This window comes from Protomyctophum parallelum (genome assembly GCF_964188405.1).
Source record: "Protomyctophum parallelum genome assembly, chromosome: 10".
NCBI lineage: Eukaryota > Metazoa > Chordata > Actinopteri > Myctophiformes > Myctophidae > Protomyctophum > Protomyctophum parallelum.
Genome location: NC_139704.1, coordinates 14,851,741 through 14,869,165, shown reverse-complemented (window position 1 = coordinate 14,869,165; position 17,425 = coordinate 14,851,741). Strand labels below are relative to the sequence as shown.

Sequence of the window (17,425 nt, the reverse complement as noted above, 5' to 3'; positions counted from 1 at the left end):
CAAACACTCTGTGTACGTGTACGTGTGTGTACGTGTACGTGTACGTGTACGTGTACGTGTACGCGTGCGCGTGCGTGTGCGTGTGTGTGTGTGTGTGTCGTTACCTGTCTCCTTCTAGTTTGGGGAGATCAGAGCAGGAGGACGAGTCCTCCAGCCAGGCCAGGGTTGGTCTCTGGGCCTCTGTAAGTGTCTGCTGGCTCTGCTCACTGCCACACAGGATCAACTGCCTCAGGATGGCCGGGTCATAGGGGTTGATCTCAAACTTCAAGTGCACCTGAACAGCACCAGAAACATGGACAGATGGCGTTTGATGGAGTGAAATGCTTGCTTTTGTGGGAGGGATTACTGTACTTTCACTTTTTATATAAAATGTTTTCGTCTTCTTTTTAAGCAAATTGAGTTTCTAAATTAAACAGACTTGTGAAAAGTGTATACTTGGATCATCTTGTCTAGATAACGGCATTAATTTCTTCTTTTTTGTGACAATACAAGGCTGAACAAATCTTTTGTTGTTGTCGTTTCAATTAATCTAATCCAAGCCTCACCTTCATCATCTTGGACACATCCCAGATGCAGATCTTTCCCCTCTTGGTGGCGGCTGCCAGGAAGTGGGGACAGCTGCCGAAGCCATAGCACGCGATCTTGTCTGAGCCATCGTGGCTGCTGGGGAACTGGGCCGGGCTGGTGGCCAGTGTCACCGACAGTGGCACGTTCTGCGTGTGCTCGCCCTTCACAAATGGACAGTTGGGGGAATGTCGCTCGTGCTCGGACCTGGGGGAGGAAGAGTTCAGAGAGAAGGGTTCAGTAACTTTGGAATTTAAAAGAAGAAAGAAAAACGTTTTTAAGAATTTCTGGTGGGTTGCAAATTTCAGTCAATCAGGAGAGACTCAAGAGTAGTAGTACCCATTCATTTCATCAGCTTCAATTTAGTGTTCCAGATCCAATTTTGCCTGATTGGAGATGGAACTCCAATTTGCATCCTAAAAAGGATTCCAACTTATTTATTTATTTATTTGAATTATCATTATTACCATGGCTCATCTGTAGGCTCCCAACAGACAAGACACACGCTGCAGGTGAAACACATGGCTCTGTCATCACCTGTGGAGGCAGGCTGCAGCAAAAAAGAGAGAGAAACTGAGAATTAGTCATAGAAATGCACTTACTCAACACATCAGCACAAGCTAAAGTGCACGCTGAACTGTCACATGAGCGATCTCGCATTGGGGAGGAACTCAGCATTTCAAACATGTTGATCTTGTTGGCTTTTGGAGCTTCTCCACATCACCTTTATGCATGGTACAGGAAGGCATGGCAGTACCAAGCAGGTACTTTTGTACTGACCATGCTAAATGGTCGCAACAGCTGTAAAGTGACATGTAAAGCAGGCTGCATGCTGCGAGTCAGATCAAACGTTTGCCATCCTGTATCATAGTGTGCGGTAGGGCTGACCTTCGATTACGTTTTTGATGATCGACGCTTCGATATAAATTTGTTTCGATCTTCGACGCTTCGAAACCCAACGGGGGGGGGGGGGGGGGGGGGGCGGGTGCGAGGTGCGCGATGCACCTTAAACAATAGCGGAGAGAAAGGCATGCTTGGATTGGTCTCATTTATTTAAAACGATAAGCATTGAAGCAACAACTGTTGCAGCCTTCATGAAAGCAGTGACGCACAAATAATTAGGCTTAATAAAACAAGTCAACTGCCTGACGCAGGCATTACCTCTCAAAAAAAAAAAAATATATAGCCTATAATCAAAGCTTCTCTTCCGATTGAAACTCAGATATGAAAACACCAAAAAAAGCACCAGTCCTGGAGCTCCAGGCGCACTAATTTGCGCCGCGGTCTACGCCGCTCTCACTCTTCCGACGAGGCTCTTTCTTGGGGTAGAAAAGTGTGGATGACCGCGGCTCAAATTAGCGCGCCTGGAGCCCAGGAGGTCAGGGGCCTTTTCCCCTGTCCCATGCGTGATTCGCCGCGGATTTTTCGCCGCAGATTTTTCGCCCCACTTGGGCCATCCCATATGTGTTCTTTGTTCTCCTTGCATATTCTAAAATGCAACCACACTTTAGATTTATTTTGTGGCGGCATGAGTGCAGGCTGCTGTGTGTGTGTGTGTGTGTTGACTTCCTTGTTGTTACCACCACGAGTGAGGGGGAGAGTGGAGGAGGCGTTGCGGTGCTGCGAGGCGCGAGCATGGCTCGCGGACCAAATGGGGCCGTCTGTTTTTTTTTAATGACTATTCGATTCAAAATTTTAAAATCGATTCCCGTGCGTATCGATTGAACATCGATTAATCGTTTTTCTTGGGTCAGCCCTAGTGTGCGGGTGATGAAATATGTGATGAACAAATTATCATCCAGCACATCTTTGTTGCACAGGAAATAGGGATGTCGGGCGTTAACCGGCTAACCGCTAGCCGACAGTTAAGAAACATCCGAATATATATCAGCTTTAACAGTTAATTTGCATAATAATAAATATGTGTTCTGATCTTAAATCCCTTTATTTTAGTTTTTAGTAATAGTACATGGAGTCTCTACTTTGTATTAAAAAAATATATATATATATAATATATATATATATATCCTACTATCCTTTTACACAAATTTGTTATGTGCCCATTTGCTTTTTGCTCCTCTGCTAAAGAGAGTAAATCTCGAATGGTAACATGTAACGATGATCTGGTTCTGTGCCATGCATACATAGTATATGCACGGTAACATCAAGCAAAACACATTGCCGTGTCACCATGCAGAGGAAAACTAGACGGGGTCTAAAAACGGTATGGCTTCCTTGTGCATCTCAAGCTTCATTTCAAAGATAACACTCGTGTGAAGTGAGGGGCGCCTACTGTGGCTGCAACATAACAGCAGATGAGGTTTGCTTAACTGCTGTAAACAAACATTAAAGTCCATAGACATGGCTGACATAGGACGCAATTTCAAAAGCCAGACGGAGGGGATAGCGCACCTCAAAAATAAAACGTGACAGGAAGTTACTTATTTGAAATACTGGCAGCATGCACAAAGAAATCTGGTCCTGGAAATAAAGATTAGCCCCTGAATCACAGACACAGACTGGGAGACCAAATTCTAAACGGCTCACCTTCTTCAGAGCCACATCGTAATAAACTGTTCAGCTCCTTATGGAGCACGCCAATATTATTGTATGCACGGGAGAGTGTATGTATGTATATTATACTGTACACAAAGTGAATTTGTGTTATGTTTCAAATGAATGTGCTGCTGTACAGAGCAGATGATCTAGGCAGGGAGGGCAGTGAGACATTCCAGAGCCTACCTGGTGGTAGAATCCTGCTTGGGCCATGGGATCAGGCTGAGCCCACCTGTAGCCTGCATGAGGCCATGATGTGAATGTCTCCCTCCTGTTAGCCTCACTGTACATCAGTGACCTGAAACACACAAGCCACAAGTGTCATGTGTCACTAATATTATGTCACATGTACTTAAACTGTATTGTGCGACTCTTCATGTTAATGTCCCTGCCTACTGCCTACATTAAAAGTATCTGAAGTTACTCTCGATACACTTATACCTCCATAACAGTCAATCTAGTCAAAGTAGTACATGGTCTCTTATGAAGATGAAAAAGAACAGATTTGAGTAAAACACGTTATTATGTGGAATATTTTTTACTTAAAGCACTTTGAGCTGCATTTAATCATTTTCATGTCATGAAAGGTGCTATACAAATAAAGTTTTATTATTTTATTATTACTTATGCTTTCTTTGTGAGCTTGTAGATCGGCTATTTTCGTCCAGTGATACCATCGGACGACAAAGTATAAATTAGGCTTTAGAATCTAATTTACTTTTTCCATCAGTGTAATTCATCCATACAGTACCTATCTACAGAACGCCCGGGGCCAACCCCAAGCTCTGGCCTAGCGCTGGACAAGAGGTAGGAGAGCCGGTCCATAATGGACGAGGCCACGGACAAGGCTGCCACGTTCTGGTTGATCTTCTTCAGCTCGTTGACGATGGCACCGGCCACCAGCTTCAGCACATGGTGAGGAAGATGGAAGGTCACCGTTGCCCACTGGAGAGAAAGAAGGGGAGGGAAAAAGCAAAACATTAAAAACAACTGAAATGGGAAAGAAGCAGGGTACGAGAAAGGAAGAGTGCGCACAGATGAAGGATTATCTGACTGGGTAAGCAGGACAGCTAAAATTAGATCAAGAAAGGCATCATAAAACCTCTTTCATCATACAATGCAGTGGGGATACATGATCCTTACAACAGGAAGCAGAAAAAGTATCATCCTTTATAGTCAAAAGAGTCAAATGTATTGTTATTTTATATTTTTTAAAGAAAAACGTATTCAAAAACAGCCAACAGATAAATTAGCCATGTCAATATTTCAATATTCTCCCATGCTGTAGACTACGTATGTGCTAGCGCTCCTGGAGAGGTCAATGGGAAAGTTAAAAGGGAAATCCATCAGCCGGGACACTTGCTGATTGTTATAGCAGCACAAGTTGGCCCAGCACCAAAGAAAGTGGTCAAGCAGCAGGGACAACTGCCAGTGGTACCAGCCCTTACTGGCCCTGTGTTGGACATTAGGTAGGAGTCTACAAGAAAAGGGTGGGAAGAAAGAAAACCACATGGGGAAAAATAAATGACTACTAGCCTTTTATTCACATCTACTGAGGCAAAATGTACTTGTATGCTGAATGAAATGGGGAAAAAGGGATGTTACGTAGAGGACAGAGATTGTCAGACTGATTGGTTGGCTTTTCCTTTGGGCATGCGTCCACTGACCTGGTTCTCCATGTCCTCGGAGCAAACTGCTAAAATTCACGTCAGAGTGATACTAGTAGTGCTAAGAGTAGGCAATGACGCACACTGTACACTTGGTGCCGTGTTAATTTGTTGATTATTTGTGGTCCGGGTAAAGGTAAGTAAGAGTAAGAAAAAAGGTTTTCATTTTTAGTGCCTCTATATTTATCCAAGAAGGCTCAAGGTTTGTCACAAAAACGTTAAGCCATCTGTGTCCAAGCAGTCAATAACATTTTTAGACAGCGCATGGATCCATCATCGAGGCACTTTTGTGAGGGTTGGCTCTGACGCCTCAGAGAGGGAAACCTAGCAGGGCAAAAAGACTGTCAGCCTGGAAAGTTGGGTGGTAATGAGGATGATTTCTCTAGTGCCTGGCAGTGCCAACAGGAAGGCAGCGAGAGAGGGTGCCTCCTGGCAGCCTGACCCATAGCGGGGGAGGGGGGTTGGGAATAAATCTAAGCTTTGCAGTAGAAGCAGGATGAGCAGACTGATGGAGAATCCCTTGTGATTTGGCTCAGGTCTCATAGTAGACATTGATAGTTAAACTGATAGCGTAATGCATGCGTTACACTGATGGCCAGTTGGCCACACACCTTTGACTTGTTTTACTACTTCTCAATTGGTTTTAAGGGATGATCAGGACAGGAGCTCTGCTTGTTCCCCCTGCCCAGCTGTGGTTATTAATATGCCGAAGAGGTCTGTAGAGTCAGCGATGTGTGTGTGTGTGTGTGTGTGTGTGTGTGTGTGTGTGTGTGTTTGATGACTACAGACTGCAGTCAGGCTTCCAAACACAGCAACGTCGCTGTTAGGAGAGCACTTGTGCACATTACCGAAGAAAGATAAATTCCCCCCTCTCTTAACTATCTCTGCGGTGCTTCATGTAGGAAGGCTAAATAGATTTCTCGCTTTCAGTCAGTCGAACTGGAGGACCCAAGTGGTAATTTCTCACTTCTGTTAGGGGGGTCTGCTCCGACAACCTGCGCAGAAGCTTTTATTTGTTTGTTCAGCTATACACAAACAGCTATAGCTCAATACCAACAGCTATTATGCCACTTGACTCTGCACTACTAGCCCAACAGGCTAGTATGGCTTTACAGGCTTTCATGTCACCTTTTAGGAATTGCCTTAGGTCGCTCAGAACTTTAAAAAAAAGTTATATGGAAAATGTAGCAGGTTCTTTTGCCTAATGGAAAAACCAAAAACATCTATCTGAGTTAGTAGCTTCCAAGCACTGTAAAAGCACCATAACGTCCACCAGGACAGCTTTGTTAGTACGGACACCTCCACCAGCTGGCCAGCCCCTTTAGGAGAAGTAGTCACTGCCTTATCAGCTCCTTGAATGTGCTGACGTACCTGCGGTCAAAGCCATTTGCCCTTCCGGTTCAATCCTCCCTCACCATGCCCGTGAATTTGACGCTTATGTTAACAACAGCGCCACCCCAAGGTTACATAAATGTGTTTGACATTAGTGGTCATTTGGCCCTTACAAGCATCATACACTAATGTGATTACATTACTCTCCAATTTGCCATCTGTAGCAAAAACACTACTATAAGCTGTAGGGAATGATGTAACACTGACAGCGCAGACACTAATGAGACAACCGGTTTTGAATAATTGAAGGGATTGTTTCCGTAAGGGTGCGCCCTTTTGAGTTTGTCTGTATGAACCACGCCTTTTAGGCTTGGGCGATATGCCGTTTGTGCACATTCTGTTCCGCTGTACAGGTTAATTATTATAAAAATAACTTTTACTATTTGCAAAATAAACTAAATCTGGGAAAACAAAAATATTCTGCAATTGGACTCATCCAATCCATGATTGCCGATATATTAGTGCTGCCAGAATTGGCCAAAAATGACGTTCGAATATTCCTTTTAAAACACCATGTGGGCTCGGAATGATTCAAACGGCTCGAATGTGGGATTTATATAATTTTTATATAAAATATTGCAGCCAAATTTGCAGTAAAACATGCTATTTTCTTTCTCTATATGCGCCGGTCCTGAATCGGCTGTGGTTGGTGCAGAGAAATGCGCTCTCCTGTGAGATTTGAATTGAATGATTCATAATTATCTTAATAGGCAAAGATTTTGTATAATGGTTTAGTTTAGATACAATTTGGAGAACAGAGACGCATCACTCCTCCAACGATGTGCACATCGTGCGGTGTGCTGCTGTGATAGAAGAAGTTCTTACCTCGACATGAAAGGGGAAATAATCAAAGCAATAGCAATGCATTTGTTTCTGGTTTAAATCAAATTAAGGTAGGCTACAAGATAAATGTGTCACAGAGGGAGCTTTACCGCGAGAGACAAGAATCCATGCATTGTTTTTTAATTGCGTTGTCGGTTGTCAAGTCTCACTGTAAACTGTCTGCCTTGCCAAAATGAAAGCTTCAGAAGGACCCAATTCGGTTTAAGAGCTCAACTGATGGTAGTGGTATCAATTTAACAAACAGTATGGCTCACATGTCAGCTTTCAGCGCAGCTTGCCATCACAGAACTTACAAATACATAACTGCAAAGTGAAAGAAACTGCCATGGCTTCAGACCAAATTGAGCTTTCGTCCAAACATAATAAAAGCAACAACCAGCCAGTGGAGAGAACACATTATCCTGAGTGTCGAGCAGTACACCAAGCCGTTTTAAGACAAACGGTTATATTATTTATTTGTGTCAAACAGTCCCACTGGGCCTTTAATAAAAATAAATCAATGTCTTTTATACATCACTCTTTTAGACATTTTCTCTTGTAAAGATCTCGGTTCAACCTGACTAATTAGCAAACAACTCATCACAGATGAGTTGAAAAAAATAAATGCAGGACATTCAGCCTCATTCACATGCCCATCTTACCAGGAAAGGTGTTTCTGACTCACCTTTGCTACTTTGTGATTGGCCGCCGTCTCGTGTGACGTATTCTTCAGGCCTTCTTTGAGCTGGGTGATGAAGATGTCGTATCCTTCCGTGTTGGACACGTCAATCTTCTCCTGACAGGCTGACAACATCTGCTGGGCCTAAGTGGAGACAGACACAGACACACATTATGGGCAACGATACGGTCTGCTACCAAGACACTCTCTAACTCTATAATATATTATTGTGCACCAGGCTTGTTATGTAGGGATGCACCGATGAGACATCTCATTCTGTATTAAAAACATAATTCGTGGCCTGGGCCATGGCTCAGTGGTCCAGGCACCTTGGCTGGTAATCCAGTCTGGCAGTGTGCCACGGGTTTGACTCCCGATCCCGATGGCCTTTACTGCATGTCTCTCTCCCCATTTCCTGTCAGCCTACTGTCTGTCCCTCCATGAAACAAATATATAAAATAAAGGCGAAAGCCACAAAAGAATACATTTAAAAACATAATTCGTCCATTCTGAAAAATATATGTAAACAGGGTATCTGCAGGTTTTGGCAAGTCAGATTGAACTTTTTTAAAACCTTATATTTAATATTATGAGCTTGTAGATCTGTCCAAGCTACAGTGTTGCCAAGTCTGCTCATTATAAGCTATTGGGTTGTTTTAAAATATTAAGTTGCTTTAAAATATTGGGGGTCCTTGACATGAAAATGTTTGAGAATCACTGCTCTAACATTCGACAATAAAGTTGGACAGTTAGCCCTATTTTAGACTTTTTTTTCATAGACCTGGTTGCTTGTTTCCCTCACAAAATCTGGCTACGCTGGTCGAAGATGGACATGCAGACAACGTTTGTTTTGTTTAGCTTAGCACAAATGCTAGCAGTAGCATGTTGCTGCCATCATGAATAAATGCAGTATTTAGCACAATTTGCTGTCCAATAACTTATGGATAGTGTGGCTGGCTACCATGTCATAAAGCAGGGAGGGCAACTGAACATCAGAAAAGCACCGTTGACCAGGAATGTTGTCCTGACAACTCTTTGTATATACAGCATTGTGACGGTCAGACACGCACTTCTGCAGCAGTTGGACAGAAGCAAACAGCCATTGGTTGTTCACGTCGGAGCTGTTTTAACATCGGACCAATGTCGATTAATTAAGAAATTACTAAGATTGGCCGATATCGATGTGATTGCCAATACATCACCCAACCCTACTGTTATGGAATCTAAAAATAGCAACAGCTCTGACAAACTGTGACATTTATTCGAGTTAGTCATAAATCACACTTAGTCATAAATCACACAAAACCACATGTCAAATGTGACACTCAAATCAGTGGAAAAACAATCTTTCCAAAGTTACCCCAAATGCTGTGGAAATTAAGCAGTGTCAATTGTAACACAGGGCACATCGTTAATAAATGCAAACTCATGGATGTAATGCACGATGGGACAATGTCCACAGGAAAAAAGGCCTGCAGCGGAAAAGAAGAAAGCAGCACAAATCAATATGCAGTACAAAGTCAACCAAATGGAGCCAAACCCAGTAGGGAACCTGGCTCCCTGGCCTTATTAATATGCAACAGACAACAATATCCTAATGCATTGCATGGTTTGATGCTTATGTACAGAACTGTCAATGACTAACTGAATAAATTTGTAAGTCAGTCAACAGTGGATTGAACCATTCAACTAGTAGTAAAACTAAGCATTAGACAAACCAAGTATTACACAGTGGTTCAGGGAATTGTCTATTATGTTTACCTTTGGAAAAGATTGCATACATTCTTAAGGACAAACAAGAAATGTTTCAGGAGGTGTGGGGCTGTTTTATTAGATACATAAAGAACAATAATTTGTCACATTTAATGGATGGAGCTGAAGAGGAGTAGTGTTGTTGTTTTTTTGTTTAGTTTTTTGGTTGTTATTTTGCTTTCTTTATATTAGTAAATGTATTGTCTTGTAATGTTCATTGTTGTTTTCTGTATGTTTGTACTGTCATTTGTGTGTAAAAAAGGAAAATAAATACATTGTTGAAAAAAAGAAACTAAGCATTGCTATTCAATAATTATTCATAATTAGTGTTGATGGTTGTTTAAGGGATTGTTATCACAAGTAAGACACGCGAACGTGAGAAGCGAACAATTAGAATAAATTACGAATTATTGAAAAGTATGTGGCGCTGTTGTGGCAGTCTGACACACACACACACACACACACACGTTAGACAGCTAACATGTGTGTAGTTAGACAACGAAGCGCTGTTGTGGTAGTCTGACACAGACACACACGTTAGACAGCTAACTGCGCTGTTCTGCCTGGCTTCCATAGTTAGGGCTCAGTGCATTCACAATCAACCTAAATCTGTCATGACAATATGTCAGACATGAAAAGAAAACAAACTGTGCGAAATATACATAATGTGCCTTTATACTGGTTACATGTTGGGAGCCTGGGATCCTCAACCATTATGTATTTTGTAAACCTTCACGCCACAGAAGCTGGTTTGTAGCCAAGATCAATATGCTGAGACACTTACAGAGCATAGCAATGAGAAACATCCGTCTCAGCTGTGATGCCCAAATAATGGTCTGTCTGTGAGTGCACTCTCACATCTTCTGAAGGCTTGTGGAGTGATTACAAGTGGATCAAACTCTCGAAGGAATGGCAGAATGAAATGAGGGGAAATCGTGTCGGCACACTGCCTGAGACCAAACTGATGACATAGCTTTGGTAGCTGGATTCTAATATGATTTTACTCTAGATTATTGGTGTGAAATAAAGGCATGTGACGGAATGTAACATAGCATACAGAATTTGAAAAACACTGCCTAAAGAAAGGTCTTCTGTAGTACGGTTATAAAATAACAAGTAAGACGCGCAAACGCGGGAAGCGAACGCAGCTCGTGTGTGTGTGGTTGTGTGTGTGTGTGTGTGTGTGTGTGTGTGTGTGTGTGTGCTACAGCTGCGCCCTGTGTGTGTGTGTGTGTGTGTGTGCTACAGCTGCGCCCTCTGGTGGCGGGCGGGTGGTGTCACAGCGGGACAGACACACAGACATGAGCAGCAGGGTCTCATAGTAAGTGGCTCACTGCGTTCGCAGTGTGTGTGTGTGTGTGTGTGTGTGTGTGCTACAGCTGCGCCCTGTGTGTGTGTGTGTGTGTGTGTGTGTGTGTGTGCTACAGCTGCGCCCTCTGGTGGCGGGTGGGTGGTGTCACAGCGGGACAGACACAGACACACACACACACAGACATGAGCAGCAGGGTCTCATAGTAAGTGGCTCACTGCGTTCGCAATAAACATGTAATTCTTGGAGCTGACCAAGTAGAGACCCCCGGACGACTTTGATCAAAGTAGCACAGGCTTTAAGTGGATAAGAAACTAATGTGCCGTTTGTCAAAACAGATCACATGTTTTGCCTTAAGCCACAACCACACCAAAGGGTCGGGTCGGGACAAAACGTTTTTTAAGGTAAACCACACCAATGCAACTCCTTGCAACTCATGAGTTGCAAAACGGATGTCCTGATTGTACTACTTCTGTATAAATGGGAAATCAGTAAAACTAATAAATAAATAAATATCCACGTGAAGAATAAAAAACACTTGACAGCCATTAAATAACAATTAACATTGGGCTGTCACTTTCTCAACGTTAAGTGTTGCAATATACAGTAAGGACATCATACGTCATACCATCATTAAAATATATCTAAATAATAATATGAATATTTCTGACACACAACTGCAACTGTTTCAGCGCCCACTACTTGTGAATTTCGTTAACACTTGCATGGAACTGATAAGTTGTTGGTCAAGTGTGGCACATTATCACCCTCAAACCAGAGGTCATGACATCAAATAACAGCACGCCTCCCTGTCCAATCATGTACTATCAATGTGCGTGCAGTTTGCAAATGAAGCAGCAAATCACAATGTGGTGTTCAAAGTATGACTATACAAGAAAAAGCTCACATGCTAAATGCCTGGTGCCTGAAGTGAAACTACCTAATGAGTGTGACAATTGGATTTGGATTATAGTTGATAATCTTTGCATGTAAAATGATTTTCTTAACACCAACCATGTCCTTGTTTGGTGAAATAAATATTTATTGCCATTTTTATTTGGCCAAAGGAGAGACACACTAGTTGACATGACCAGTTGCCCACAGGCATCCAGTTTGTCAATGCAAGGAAGGGCAGTGCAAAACAACTCAATAAAGCCGAGCATCAAATATAACTTTTCACCATACTACTGTATCGATTATCCAGACCTATCATATCGACACACATCCAGTGTTTAAAGTTCTCCAGCACTACTCCACACATTTGTCTCTGTTTGTGCTGCTCACGCATTAACAGCCAGCCATCATGCCTTATCAAAGTGGGAGCAGAGCAGTGTGTATGGTGCAATGGAACACATGACATGAGAGAAGTGACTTTGGTCAAATAGGTGAACCGTCTTGCATGATTAATTCAACTTTTAACCTATGAAATTATTGACAATTTGACATATGTTTTAGGTGGCCAATAAAACTTGTTTTCTTTATGAAACAATGTCACTAATGTCGTTTTGACATTTGTCAGATGAATGTGTGTCAAACCAGAAACAACATTGTGTCAAAGGTTGTGTCCAACCAGACACGTGTCTGTGTGTGTGTGTGTGTGTGTGTGTGTGTGTGTGTGTGTGTGTGTGTGTGTGTGTGTGTGAGTGTGTGTGTGTGTGTGTGTGTGTAGGATTCAATGTAATGGGTGCCTGGACCCAGTGGTGGTCTTTTAGAATTTAGATGGGTCCCAGGGACATTTTACAAGTCCTACTTAAGAGTACAGCGACGTTAAGAGTACATAATTGCATCCCAGGACACCCGGAGGGTGCCATGATTGCATCCTTTTTCAATGTAGTCTAAGCCGGAGTCTAAGGATGCAGGCTATTAGTGTGCACGTTTGCCGTCCCTTTTAAGGCCAGTCCACACCAACACAACTCCTTGCAACTGTCATTGGGGATAATGGTTGCAATTAGTTGCATGGAGTTGCATTGGTCTGGTCTTTAGATGAGCAGCCTCCATAATTTTCATAAACTGTACCCAATGAACTCAGACATTTCATCCACTCATTCCAACAATGTGAACATCTATGTACATTACTTCCTTATGAGTGTGTCTAACTTTGAATAGTAAACGGCCAGGTAGTTCCTGCTTACCTCTGTGACGGGCACTTCCAGCTGGACCATGTCCTCAGGCTTGGCCACGGGGGCCTGCAGGGCCGTATCCAGCAGCAGGATACCATTAAGGTCCTTTCTGCATCCCACTGCATAGTCATCCACAAAAAGCACCTTGTCCACCGCAGGGAAGTACTGACACCTGACACGACCCCCAGGTTTAGCTGGACCAAGGAGACAGAGAGAGAGAACACATTAAAGCAAAAGAGTAGAGGTTAGAAGGACGCATGACAGGGTACAGGTGTATTATACACACTTCATTCTTATAGGTCATGTAAGCGAGCAGCCGTCATTGAGCCACTGCAGAGTATAGTGAGCTAGGCAAATTAGTCAGCAACTAAAGGTTTTGAAATTCGAATCTAGTCCTTGGTCACAGAGAATTATCTCTTGGGTGCAGAAACTCAGCATAAATACTGGGAATAGTAAAACCAGAACGCGACAATTCATGTCATTTCATGTCTTATTCATTGTGAAATTGGCAGGCATTATTCTATTTTGAGTTCTATCCAAATGAACATGGCTGCTTTAAAGTCCTTTGGACATTCAATCGTAAGTTATCCAATTTCTTCTGCTTATCCTTTGTCTTGACCGTTATATGATTCTGCCTTCTGCCAAAGAGAAATCCTCAGAGGGCAACATGTCAATGCAATAGATGGACAGAAGCTACAGTCCCAATATTTAAGAAGCATGCATCATTTATGAGCAATTCTGTTCAGCCATGTGGGGAAATGGGAAAAATTTATTCCAGTATTCCATTTTCATTTTAATTTTTATATCACACCGACACCAATGACCTGGATGATTCTAGCGTTGATATATCCTCTGCATATTGATGAGGCACAAAATGTTTTTTATTATGTTAATTCATAACAGGTAAAACAATTATGCTGAAACAACACATTGAACGCTTCCTTGCAGCATAGAATAAATATACCATGCATTTGTCAGTGAGGTCACCGTCATACAGATGTATGCTTCAGAATCATGTGGCTCTTGAACCGGAAGACTCTTCCAATTCTGATGTCTCTGTTCTACCCTTGAAATTAAATCTTTATTCTAGGGAAGATACACCGGGGAAAATTTGTGCAGCACTGTACTTGTTGGGAACGCCGTCACAGAAAAGTATTGTGGTAATACAACAAACGTCCAGGCACATCTGGTTTGACACCATCCCAATGGTCAATGTGCTATGAGTTGTTAATGCTGAACTGTTCATGCATGTGAGATGTTTAATTCAAAATCAGTCTAAAAATATAAATTATAATGAAATGTAGGAAACAATGATCCCGAGTCTGCTGACTATGCTTGAAAGGCATACACAAAGAACAATAATTTGTCACATTTAATGGATGGAGCTGAAGAGGAGTAGTGCTGTTGTTTTTTTGTTTAGTTTTTTGGTTGTTATTTTGCTTTCTTTCATTTGTGCCAGCAAACTTGTGACAGAAAGACAGATGAGATAGAGATAGTAAAAGGGTAGTAGTCAGGTCCACCAAGTTCTCTTCCTCATGAACAGACAATGCGTCACTTTAAACTGATACTTCAAGTAAAGCTTTGCTATGCCTAGTTAGTTGCCTATCATTACTACTAAGTTTAAGTTTACACATGCATTGCAGACCATTAGATGAATTAGCACCAGAGCGTGCAGTACGAGAATGGTATAAATAGAAACCGAAAGTAAGAAATGCTCCTCATTTGTATACTGGATTTAGATAATATAACTAATATATATATAACAAACATCTTAACCGTTGTTGGGTGAATCAGCAGGCATAACAAGAAACTTCATGTAGAATGATCATTTCAACTGACTGTCCCTTTCACCTCATGTCTCACACAAGTGACCCGGTTCGAATCTGGCTCAAGTCAACAATAGGATTCTTGTTTCTTTATTCAGTTTCCCCCAGCAGCAAACAACAATACGGACGTTTCGGCCCAGAGGCCTTCCTCAGCGTAAATCGTGAAATCAAAAAAATCAATCAAAATATCAAAAAGAATTGTGATTTGTGGGCCAAAACGTCTGTGTTGCTGCTGTGGAAAACTGAATAAAGAAACAAGAATACTATTGGATACAAAGTGAGTGCTGGTATTCTTTTCTATAGACTATCTCTAGTCTCTTGCTTGCTTCTTCTTTTTTCTTATAGCTACACAGTACACACCATTTCACCAAATTCACATTTCACACACCAAACTTGACCAAATGCTGCATAATGCCATAGGAATAGTGAGATTTTAAAATATCTTAAAAATAACAAATAGGCTACTTTAGAATGTGTACTAAAATAATCTGTATTGTTATGTTGTATATGTATATTGTACAGCTAAAGTACCAAGGCAGCACACTTAATTTAATGTTTACATAATGATAGTTTACTATAAAACATAATAAAAGAACATCAAATGTCAGTTAAACATTAAATACTAACCTACATTCTCTTTTGTGCAACAAGACTAAAAGGCCGGAGACATGCCCATCTATACAAGGGAAGAGCTGAACAATGTTATATAATGTTTGATTTAGCCTATGATATATGACGTATACAATAATACTGTTTTTAAGAATTCCAGAATCAAATATCGAATCCATGGATAACAATGTATATTACGTCTGCGTGGTAACATTTACAACATACTTGTTTTATTAAATGTGTCAACATCAGCTGACAGCACAAAGAAGAGGCTGTGGTATTTCTAACGTTAAACCGAAACAATACAAGACATTTTTTGCAGAGACAGTGTACACATTATGCTTTAACCTGGCTTGATAGCCTCGACTACAGCATGTCAATATTCATCAAATTGTCACATGTATCTGTATGGCCAATATAAAAAAGGACTATGTTAGGAAAGCAATGACCATACGGGAAGCGTTTAGCCGTTATACATACATTGCATAATTTGTTGCAATACTGGAGCAGAACATTGGCTGTGTAACTTGTAAGGTTGCTGGGCTAGCAGCAGCAGAGTGGACGTTATGCTAACTTAGCTGACAATGCTATCATGTCATGATGCGATTAACATACGGTAGGTTAGCCAACATTAGCGTACAAGTTGTACTGTAGGCAGCAGCTTCAATTCAGTCGCATAACACAATGATCACAGCATGGTTTGAGTGTGGGGCACTATTTGGATTTCTCACTGCATGCTGCAAGTACAACAGATGGTACTGGCATGATGATAGTAGTTAGCAAGGCCCTGAACTGAAGACAGCGGTTAGTAGACTAGAATAATAGAGGTATAAAGGACACATCAGTGACGTCACGGGCAATCGGAAGCTCAGGGCCCTCGACTGTTGTTGACATTATTACGCTTTCGATAGTGTCGTGATGATGCGTCTTAACATTTGTTTCTGTTTGAAGTGTGCCGTTCGACAAAATTACCGGCATTTTCCCCACTCATCCACAGTCGTGCGACCCCGCCGGTCCCCGCGGAGTCTGAATCCGTGGTTCCACCACATGCCGCTTTGTTGTGACATCACCGACATCACCTAGGTTTATTTTGCATCCAGCTATTAGCTAACGTTAGCTAAGGTTATTGCCTCCGTTGCCCGCTGTCTTGCGTGAGTCGTGTTTATTGTCACGGCCAAACACAGTGACAGGAAACCTGTGACACTCACCATGTAAAGCAGAAGCCTGCAGAATGGCGCCCGACGTGCCGTCTATGACTTTAATGCCGCCCCGGCTGGTCACGGCTAGGATAGCGTTCAGGGCCGGGTGATAGGAGAGGCTTCGCAGGCCCTCGTCGTCGCAACGCAGGCAACCGTCTCTCAGCACAATCCAGTCTGAGGAGGTGGACGAGCCAGAGCCCGGCGAGGCCGCGGCCGCCATTTTTTCTTTATTTTTCCCCTTCTCTTTGCTATATTTTCAGGGATCTCAGTTGACACGAGTAATATTGATCAATCTAAAAGGGCTAACCCCGAACTATCGGTCTTTTTCTGCCACTGCTGACTCTCTCCCCTCCTGCGGCTGCGTCTCCTCCGGCCGTCACTCAGACCGCAGCAGTAGCTATTCACCATCAGTGCTGGAGGAAAACTCCAGGCACGGCTCTCTGACTGTCAGATGGACGTCAGGTAAACGGGGCTAGCGTAGCGGCTCCCTGCAATGTCACGCGAGAACAGCAAGTGCACGACGAGAACAACGTTGATGAATATGCTGAACGTTCAGTATACATAATAGGCATAAGACTATGTAATCGTAAAAAGAAAAAAGAGGCAATTACACCCCTCCTACTCGTTCTCTTCGTTAAATTCAGTGAACCATGAAAAACATTGTCACTTGTGATTATTTTTCTTCTTCCTGAGCTGTTGATTTTTCTTTGTTCTTGCATGCTTGCAGTAAGCCTTTGAATCAAAAAATAGTTGCCACAATATTCTGAACATTGTGGCAGTTGACTTAGCTCAGTATGTTGAGAAGATAATCTGTCATTAGAAACAGCTAAACAGATTTTACACATTTAACCCTCACTTATGCTTACTTGTAATTGTAACCATTCCAATGTGATTCAACAATGTCTTGGTACATATATGTGGTTCTTTAAT

General features: G+C 42.2%; 1 protein-coding gene across 12 annotated transcripts in view; it reads right to left on the bottom strand.

The window, feature by feature from the left end:
* The window catches only part of birc6 (baculoviral IAP repeat containing 6), a 155,574-nt gene extending 138,159 nt beyond the window's left edge, over positions 1-17,415 (bottom strand). For all 12 annotated transcript variants that reach the window (XM_083775501.1, XM_083775510.1, XM_083775512.1 and 9 more), the window contains exons 1-8: positions 16,505-17,415; positions 12,874-13,055; positions 7,687-7,824; positions 3,872-4,065; positions 3,307-3,418; positions 1,032-1,114; positions 546-771; positions 105-274 (exon numbers count right to left, since the gene is read on the bottom strand). In XM_083775501.1, coding sequence (XP_083631627.1) covers positions 105-274; positions 546-771; positions 1,032-1,114; positions 3,307-3,418; positions 3,872-4,065; positions 7,687-7,824; positions 12,874-13,055; positions 16,505-16,715 — 1,316 coding nt within the window. In that variant the 5' untranslated portion in view covers positions 16,716-17,415. The remainder of the gene's footprint in view (positions 1-104; positions 275-545; positions 772-1,031; positions 1,115-3,306; positions 3,419-3,871; positions 4,066-7,686; positions 7,825-12,873; positions 13,056-16,504) is intronic.
* Positions 17,416-17,425: the final 10 nt, after the last annotated feature.